At 42.0% G+C, this 9940-nt stretch overlaps 2 protein-coding genes across 2 annotated transcripts; both read left to right on the top strand.

The window, feature by feature from the left end:
- Positions 1–796: 796 nt before the first annotated feature.
- LOC119192276 (putative inorganic phosphate cotransporter) lies at positions 797–5547 on the top strand. The gene is made up of 10 exons (XM_037446102.1): positions 797–949; positions 1026–1150; positions 1310–1625; positions 1721–1938; positions 2088–2237; positions 2315–2447; positions 3538–3662; positions 4114–4233; positions 4736–4880; positions 5401–5547. The coding sequence occupies exons 1-10, from the start codon at positions 910–912 to the stop codon at positions 5430–5432; spliced, it is 1404 nt and encodes a 467-aa protein (XP_037301999.1). The 5' UTR covers positions 797–909; the 3' UTR covers positions 5433–5547.
- A 2017-nt stretch (positions 5548–7564) lies between these two features.
- On the top strand, positions 7565–9497 carry LOC115441496. Its single transcript, XM_030166310.2, has 3 exons — positions 7565–7935; positions 8353–8516; positions 9317–9497. The coding sequence occupies exons 1-3, from the start codon at positions 7825–7827 to the stop codon at positions 9495–9497; spliced, it is 456 nt and encodes a 151-aa protein (XP_030022170.2). The 5' UTR covers positions 7565–7824.
- The last annotated feature ends 443 nt before the right edge of the window (positions 9498–9940 follow it).

Genomic DNA, 9940 nt, shown 5'->3' on the forward strand with positions numbered 1-9940 from the left:
TAGAATACCTTCAATTTTTATAGTCTGATTACGCCATATAGATTGGGTCCGAGAATAAGATGATATTGTTCTACGTAAAGGCTGCTTAGACAATTTCCTTGCCGATAGAAGAACGTCTGTGACGGTAAATCAAATACTTATGTTCTGATAAACTAATTGTTTAAGTAAACAAAGGAGTATATGTTTGAAACGAAAATGTGGTTTGTTAACAGCTGCTATGAATTATGATACTCTAAAGGGTCTCACTTCCGTATTCGCAGTGAAAACTGCACTAGCGCCACAAGATGACAATATGGGTGAAACGAACTACACTCAGTTACAAGTAAATGATATTACGTAGGTATATCACGCTGATCGGTATCCGGCACCAAGTCTTTCGATTGTCACACTAGTGCGCAGTTATAGCCTAGATGTCTGTAGTCGCCTCACTACACGCTGTTTTTACAAAATACCTAATACTAGCATAATATAATGAAATTCAACCACAGCATCTGCCCCGGGTCATCATTACTGAGCCCGACCCACTGGTGGAATTTTAACTCAGTTTTCATATTTCAGCAAATGCATGTAATGAAATTAGTAAAGATTTATCAAATCCACCCCATGAGTGGATAATGTACTACAATTGTCTTTATTTTATAGGGTTAAAACAAAAATGAACGTCTTTAGAACAAAAACTGGGACAAATCCGTAGAAAAACTTTGATGGTTGACAACCCTAGTATTAGTTGAATATCGGCATTAATCTGCTTATTTGGCAGATAGGAGCGAAGAATCGCGACACGTCACTGCGCACCGCGTGGTATAACATGCGGCGCGGACACAAGAGCTAGTCACTCGCGCACGCGCAGCCACCCACTGTCGGCGCAGTCCAACTCACATCAAATTCACGTAGTAAACCAACGCACTCATGGAGACACAAACATTACCGGACACGCACGAGAAAAGCGGTGAGTGTCATGACACGCATTGTGAGTGAAGGAAGAAGTGAAGTGGCGTGTGAAGTAACGCCGGCTTGTGTTGCAGGCGGCGGGCTGGGTATGCGGCACGTGCAGGTGTTTCTGCTGTTCACCAGCATGCTGCTGTGCTACTGCATGCGCGTGGATATGAGCATGGCCATCGTCGCCATAAACGACGACGCCGCTCCCAAAGTGAGTGTCCGGTAACCGTCGGTTGGTTCGCTTAAAAATATCATGCTACTTATCGCTTATTACAACAAACAAAAAACACGAATTGTCTTGTTCAACGTAAGATGTAGACCACACCATACCTAAATGTTGTAATAATTACAAATATTATGATCGGCGCAGGATCAATGGTCAGTAAGCATGCAGAGCGTGGTTCTATCGTCCTTCTTCTGGGGATACATCGTGCTACAACTGCCAAGCGGCGAGTTGGCGGCGCGCTGGGGAGGTAAGCCGTTGGTCTGGGTGTCCGTGGGGGGCACCACGATGATGACGGCGTTAATGCCGCTTGCGGTGCAGTTCGGCGGGTATGGCGCCGCCAGCGCACTGCGCGCAGTACAGGGACTCGCGCAAGGCTTCCTCTTCCCCGCCATGCACGCGCTCATCGGCAAGTGGGTGCCACTGCACGAGAAGAGTCGGCTCGGCACAATCATATACAGCGGTCAGTCACCTCACCTCTTAGACTCGTCCTTACAATACTACACTTACCTAATAATTGAGGAATATGTTATTGATTGAGCGGTGTATACTGTGCAGGCGCTCAGCTGGGTACGGCGCTACAGCTGATTGTGTCAGGGTTTATTGCGGAGGCGTGGGGCTGGCCCATGATCTTTTACGTTAACGCGGTGCTGGGCGCTGTCTGGTGCGCTGTCTACATGTGGGTGGGCGCCTCCGCCCCGCATCAGAGCAGATACATCTCCAAAAGTGAGCGGCACTACATAGAGACATCCATCGGACAAGATGAGGATTACAAGGTTCGTCTGTGCTGTTTCATTAACCTTACAAATTACAATTGTATCAAATAGCGTTATAAATGTGTGCAGTGTAGATACACTAATATTTATTAAGGTATGCGTTATGTGGGCATTTGTTATACTATGTAGTATTGATCCTTTAATAACAGAAACCGAAGACGCCATGGAAAATCTTGCTGACATCACCGGCGTGTATCGCGCTGATGGTGGCGCACATCGGCCAAGATTGGGGCTTCTGGTCGGTGATGAAGCAGATGCCTTCGTACATGAGCCAGGTGCTAGACGTCGACATCACCACGGTACGGCCTTGCATGATCTAGACCTGCCCCGTTTATATGTCGCTGAACGCCGAGTGTGAACAATGTTTGTTGTGCAGAATGGCATGCTGTCGGCGGTGCCTTACATCGCCATGTACTTGCTGAGCTTCGTGTTCGGATATCTTTCTGACCTCACGCTCAAGAAGCAGTGGCTGAGCATAACAGCGTGCCGGAAGCTGAGCAACTCCATAGGTTAGTCACGGATCCGTTTCGTTAAGTATTTGGTTGCGGTGGAAATTCTGCGATAAAGAATATATTTTATTCAGATACCAACAAAAAAACATAACTTACTATTAAAGAGACGAGAACCCGACACAAAAACAAAAGCATATAATATATATGTGTAAAATTTTAAACGCCGAATTCAGCATAAAAGTTAGTGACCAAGAAAGGTTAAAAGGGACTGATTTTTTACATATATTTTGTATTTATTCCACCATATTCTGGGCAAGTAAGTATATAAAAAATATTTATGATATCTATGACGAGCCTCCTTGGTTGGACTTCCCAACCCTTTCGCGTAATTATTATAAATTTTATTAATTCACAGATTTCTCACCAAGCATTATAAATAACCTAACTTTCACCCTTCCTAAGTTATAGCTATGAAAAGATTACAAATGTCCTGTACTCGTACAATGCTCGTTTTCTTGTTATACCTAATATACATACCCCCCCCGCCCCCCCGAGGCGATTCTTGTACGCTCGGTCTTCACACCGAATGCACGCCCCTGCATGGGGGACATTTGTCGCGGGTCACTAAAAGTGATGCCTACATCCCCATGGTTGTAAGTTCACACGGGGGGTCTGACAGGGACTCGTAGAACATTTCACCTCCTTTTCCTTTCCGGCCATCCTGGTAGTTTCTCTTCCTTCCCCCACACTCCTCTCCCTATTCTTCCCTCCCACTTTCCTCCTGGCCCCTGCAGTCGTTAAGCCGGGGGGAACCAGTGTACCGTTCGCAGGTTCCTCCCAGTGTTGAATGCAGAATCAGCCGTTAAAAAAAATAGACATACCTACTCTGGGTATTCCATTACATTTTAGACTTTTAGTCGATATTCAAATCGTTTATATTTAAATACCTACAGCCAATTTCTTCACGATCTGTAAAAGTAATAGAAATGAAGAAATGGCCATTTATTAGTTTACTATGTCCCGAAAAAGAAAGGTCGAGTGCTGGTCATAGCCAGTACTTATTTACATCGCTCAGAGAAGAGCGAGCAGTGGTGTTGTATCGGTGGCGTGTGTTGTCCCTGTGACGCGAGCCGCGGTGTGTTGGCAGGCGCGTTCGGGCCGGCGTCGGCGCTGGTGGCGCTCACCTTCGCTCCGGCCGGCAACCTCGCCGTGGCCGTGCTCATCCTAACCCTCGCCGTAGGCATCAATGCTGGCCACTACACGGGCTTCTTGGTAAATATCAATAACGTTTCTTTTTTGTAACATAAATTAATAATCGTAACAAAATTATTATTCCATAATTGTTACCATTAGGTATCAATAATTATTACGGTGTCACTTTCACTAATATTTTTTTGTTTTATTTTAACTTATTTATTTTTGGGGAACTTACAGAACAATATTGCATACAAGTTAACAACTTATGGAATTAAAACGTAATTCAATGAAGTTTTCACTAATATAGTTAATACTAGAACATAACGAAAGTACTTACCTATCGGCTATTAACCTATTTAACTCAGGATGTCACAATACCTTAAACTTATGTTTGAACCGACAGCCCATGTTTGAGCCCGGCGCGGGTCTCAAGTATATCTATAATGACTGTAACCACATCCATACTATTACTTAGCGAGACTTCCAAAACGAAGTGTTTATTTATACGCTGCGTTCATTTCCTCAGCTAATGCACATCGACATGACACCGAACTTCGCCGGCTCACTGATGTCCATCACCAACTTCTTGGCGAACGTGGCGTGCATCTTCGCGCCGCTCGTGGCCGGGCTGATCCTCACCGACGATGTGAGGTGCGCCGCCCACACCGCACGACCACTATACAGCAACAATACCTTCAAACCAAACATGCAATCTCTCGTTAAATGAAATGAATACATAACTAATGTGTATTGTGCACACAGTTGTAGTAGCGGCGTCAGCCTAGTAGTTGTGGAACGGACTGCGGAGACGAATGTTCGCAGATTCAAATCCCAAGGGCACACACCTCTGACTCTTCTAGAAAATGGTGTACTTATGTATTCTTTGTGAATTATCGCTTGTTTTAAAAGTGAAGGAAAACATCGTGAGGAAACCTGCATAGTCATACCTGAGAAATTCTCTTTAGGAGTTTTCGAGGGTTTGTGAACTTTACCAATCCGCACTAGGCCAGCGTGGTGCACTATGACCTAATCCGTCCCAGCAGTAGAGGAGGCCCGTGCCCAACAGTGGGACAGTATACATATAATACAGGGCTAATATTATTAGTATTATTATTGTTGCACACGTACATTAATCACTGTATGTGTAGCCGAACGAGGGCGTGTGGCGCATGTTCTTCTACACAACGGCAGCGGTGTACGTGGCCTGCAACGCGGTGTTCCTGGTGTTCGCAAGCAGCGAGCGGCAGCCATGGGACGAGGCCGAGACACCCGCCATCGGACCGGACTCTGGCGGTGAGTGTGCCAGCTGAATGTCTTACGGTCTACCGTGAGTCTTCCCTAAGGCGGGTGCTGTCCACTGGCCCGGCTCTGTGTAGTTTAATCCTCAATCCTCATACTGTTTTCTTTCTTGATACGCAACTTTACAAGAATTGGGCAGGTATTTTCTCAACGTTCTCAATAACTAACCAAAAAATATGAAAGATATAAAATTTTGTACTACCTATGTTTATTACTTCAGTTAAGGACTATAAGCCGCAACTAAAACCTTATCATAATTTCATAAATTGCTCCATGAACGGACAATACTCTACACTCTCGTAAGTACTAGATACCGGATATTACCTTAAACATACAAATTAAGTTCCAAGTAACTGACCCATATTATCAGTGCACGTTATGATTCACCGATTCATATGTCCTTCACTTATACTCAGTCGTTACTTTTGAACGTTTGAACCATAAAATGATCTATGTAGGTACATGCGAACACTATTTGTATTAAAATGACTGATCATACTAACCGTTTTCGCAGAGTCCAAGAAAACCCCGGTGGAGGTGGCGTAGTCGCGCTGCGCTCGTGGACCAACCTAACTCTCATCTGTATATACTCGTATACTAACTCATAATAATAAGTGTCAACCTCTATGTAAATATACCAATAAGATATTATTAAGCGCAACAGTTGTTTTCTTACCCCTGCGGCTCTCACTACTACTACTCGCCTAGTGCTATTATAAAGTACCTTTGTACTACCTATGTGTAAAATTCATAAACATCCAAATTTGCGGGAAAGACAGGCTCCTGCAATATCAGCAATTTTAGCGACAACGGATCTCGGGACGGTCTATTCTTAACGACATTCATCCCAGGAGTCTCAATTTCGAATCTCAACGATTTTTTCGTATTTTTAGGCTCCTACTGGCAGTCTCGGGAAGAACGAAACATTTAGGACTAAAGTGGATTAAAGTCAAATCAGTATTATTATTCAAAAATCTACAAAACCACTAGTATTTTCTTTTACCGCTTACGTGGCATCACTAAACTTCAACGATAAAAGTACAACTGCAATGCCGTAGCGTGTTTCCTTGTCGACCAGCTAATTCAAAATTTGCCGTTCACCGGCAGTCGGCACCGTGCAAAAACTAATACAAATATTAAGATTAAGTTCGACTAAACAACCTGTCGTTAAATCTTTCTACAAAAGATCAAAATTTAAAATTTCATACCGAAGTCAACAGTGTTTACACGTTTATTATAAACTTCACTGAATTGCTATACAAACATGTTACAAATATCATTGCACGAGCGACGCATTCTAGTAATGTGATTGTAATAAGTATAATGTACTTATGTATTTTTAATATAAATACGAAGCACAAAAATGTTCGGATAGTACGCATTTCGAATTACGTGTTAAACAGTAAAAAGAGTGACAATAGTTGGAGAATCAATTAATGAATATATAATTTTGTGAAAATAAATTAATTCCGCATGTCTGTGCTTTGCACCTAGCCTCATAACTCAGACAACTGGCATTGTAGGCGTCGACGCGCGACTGCCATATCCAATACAGTAGCTTATATTATTAAGACATTTATGTATTTTGCACACTACCGATACGTTTAATGTGAACCGAGTACTTATTAAAAGGATTCCGAATTAAAGATCCGTATTTTAAAACTAACTTAACTAAAGTATAGCAACAGTTTACTTAAGTATAGGTTTCTTTTTTTAAAGATACAGTGGTTCGATAAGCAAATCGTAGTAATTTATTGGCCTTCGAAATTGTAATGTTCACAAAAGATAATTCTGATCATCAAAGATTATTCTGAGATCCTTTATTGATTTTTACGCTCAAGCATGTGATTGTTTCAATACATGTAAAAAGTTGATCTTACTGTGTTTTTTAGTAAAGGAAATACAAAAATACCTACTTATCGACATTCAAATATATATTAGTAAGACAGCACCATTGCGATTTTGTGTTTTAAATTCTCTTCGAAATTTAATGAGAACCGTGCAACAATTATATAGTATCATTATGCACGCACACAAGGCTAAGCAGAATTACGCAGGGACAGCCTACCTATGACACAGCTGTCTAGCACACTAGCCCATAAAAACAAATAGTTTTATAAATAAATTTACATATTTCTATATGTATATTGAACTAGCTTTTGAACTAGATTTTTAAAAAAGTCACGCTATATATTTTCCCGGGAGCCTATGTTCTTCCCAGGGTCTCAAACTGTCTCCATGCCAAATTTCATCTTAATACTTTTTTTGAGTTTAACACGTTCAGGCAGACTGATGCAGCGGGGGACTTTGTTTTATAATATATTTTCGTAGAACTTTTTAAGAGAACCAATCCCGCCATACATCATTGTTGCATAACTTTAACCGTTTACGCAGCGCACGCAACGGAAGCTCTCAAAACTAATTAATGTTCCCCTTTTTTGCGACATGTTTCATTACTGCTCCGCTCCTATTGGTCATAGCTTGATGATATATAGTCTATAGTACTCCAGGCTAGAAGGCTATCCAACACAAAAAGAATTTCAGTTCGAACCGGTAGTTCCTGAGATAAGTGCGTTCAAACAAACAAACAAACAAACTCTTCAACTTTATAAAATAGTATATAGATGACATTAACATTTTACTTATTTAAACGAAATTATAAAAATAATACACTGTCCATCACTGGCGCTACAAATATACCTAAACATTTTTCGAATTGTGACTTATGGTAATCAATAATAGATGGCGCTAATAATTCGTCTAAAAAAGTATAAAAGACTCTGTGTCTATGTGCAATGCTTTCCCGCCATTCGACGATTTGTGAGCTAACCATTCTATAATTATTTTAGAGTATCGCCTCTTGTACGAATTTATATATTGAATACCCTCACAAAAAATTTGTTCTCATCGTAATTATCATAAGTATCAATATTTTAACATGGATGTTTCCGATATTACTAAAGTAGCAAGCAGAAAGAGAATGAGTGAAGACGCTGAAAAATTACGCGACAAAATATCTCGTGAAACTGCAAAAATTATAAAATTGAAGGTATTTACAGTTGTCATTACTCTGTTAGTAAAATGATTAAGGTGGTAGCTCAAGGTCCATTTTCATACATTTTGTTTCGGCTTTAATCTGAGTAACTAAACAAGTATTGGCAAGTAAAGAATTTAAATTCACGTCTAGTTAGTGATTAGTTCTCGCAGTTGAAAGAAAAATGTAAAAATAATTAATAATCATGGATATTTCTGCCTTTAAAATTTCGTCATATTAAATTCTAACTTGAACTAATCACTAACTAGACGTGAATTTAAATTCTTTACTTGCCAATACTTGTTTAGTTACCCAGATTAAAGCCGAAACAAAATGTATGAAAATGGACGTTGAGCTACCACCTTAATATTACTATTTTACTACGAAAACTCAATTTTACAAACGTAAGTTTATTTGTTTGTACTTTTTTAGGTCGCACAGGACACAGCATATTGGGATTTGAAGGAAAAGCTTCAGCAAGTGGAATCCAATCATGAGCGATTGCAGCAGAACATGGTGGAAGTCCAGATGCAGCACGAGACAACATCTGGCCAGTACGAGGACGAACTGCGCCTGAGACCCGAGATCCTAAACAAGTGAGTAGAGTGGCATGGCGTGTCATGACACCAAAGGACAGTGCCCGTCCTCCGGGCTGACCAACGATGTTGGCCTGGACTAGTCGTCAGGTCAGGGAACCTAAATTAGTTAATGTTAACTGATGGTGGGATATATTTTATATGCTCCCGAACAGTGACCACCATTCACAAGGTTTTGAAATGCGCCATAGCAGCCCACGTAGTATATAGCGTTCTGGATTAGCCCGCCCCACTTCACTTATCGCGTCAGGAGCAGGGCACCACTTGGCTATGCCTGAAAAAGAAACCATATTTTCTGAAAAAAACAATAGTAATGTGCCTCTAAACGGCTATAGCCTTGTTGGGTGTGGAACGGACTGCCAAGACGAATGTCCGCAGGTTCAAATCCCAAGGGCACACACCTCTGACTTTTCTAAAATCATGTGTGTATTCTTTGTGAATTTATCGTTCGCTTTAACGGTGAAGGAAAACATCGTGAGGAAACCTGCACATCTGAGAAGTTCTCTATAGGAATTTCGAAGGTGTGTGAAGTCTACCAATCCGCACTAGGCCAGCGTGGTGGACTAAGGCTTAATTCCTCTCAGTAGTAGAGGAGGCCCGTGCTCAGCAGTGGGCAAGTATATAATACAGGGCTGATATTATTATTATTATTATTTAATGTGCCTCTAACACGCCATCCATTGCTGGCCTTATTTGTGCTCCTTTTCTGGAAACCACCGGCTCAGACGTTGACGCCAGCCACCCCTGGTGTAAGTGGTGGGGTCACTTCGGTTTAGGTAGGTATGTATGATGTGTGTCAGACTGGGCGGCACGCGGGCGCTGTGCGAGGTGCTGGAGGAGTACGGGCGGCGCGTGCGCGCGGCGTGGCGCGCGCCGCCGCCGACCGCGCCGCGCTGGCGCTGGCGAGCCGCGCCGCCGCGGGCGCGTGCGCCGCCTCGCGCAACACGCGCGCCAGCACGCCGCGCTGCACGACCAGCGTGAGTGTCCGACGCCCGCACGCCTACCTCCTTCGTATCATTCACTATATTTTAAACGGCAGTAGTAAACGCAGGTGTAGCAGTGACAACATGACCTGTTCAGTGTCCACTCACCCGCGAGTGATGGTAGCGATAACACGTTTTTTGCCAAATCAAACAATATTTATTTATTATGTAACAGGTTTTCATATTATGTTACATAGTTTGGACTACAATATAAAAAATTATACCTATCTATATAATATGTTGAAATTTTATTAAGTGTATCAGTTGAACACTATCAAAGGAAATGAAACAATAACGAACACAAACATCACGCATTTATTCACGAAGTGGTATGCAGAGGTGCATCCAGGGCACCCATTTCTCGCAAAGTGTGAATAACGAACAATATTATATAATAATTTGAAGTTACCTATAAGATATTAACAAATTGGACCAAGTTTG

The sequence above is a fragment of the Manduca sexta genome, unplaced genomic scaffold (assembly GCF_014839805.1).
Source record: "Manduca sexta isolate Smith_Timp_Sample1 unplaced genomic scaffold, JHU_Msex_v1.0 HiC_scaffold_2554, whole genome shotgun sequence".
Taxonomy (NCBI): Eukaryota; Metazoa; Arthropoda; class Insecta; order Lepidoptera; family Sphingidae; genus Manduca; species Manduca sexta.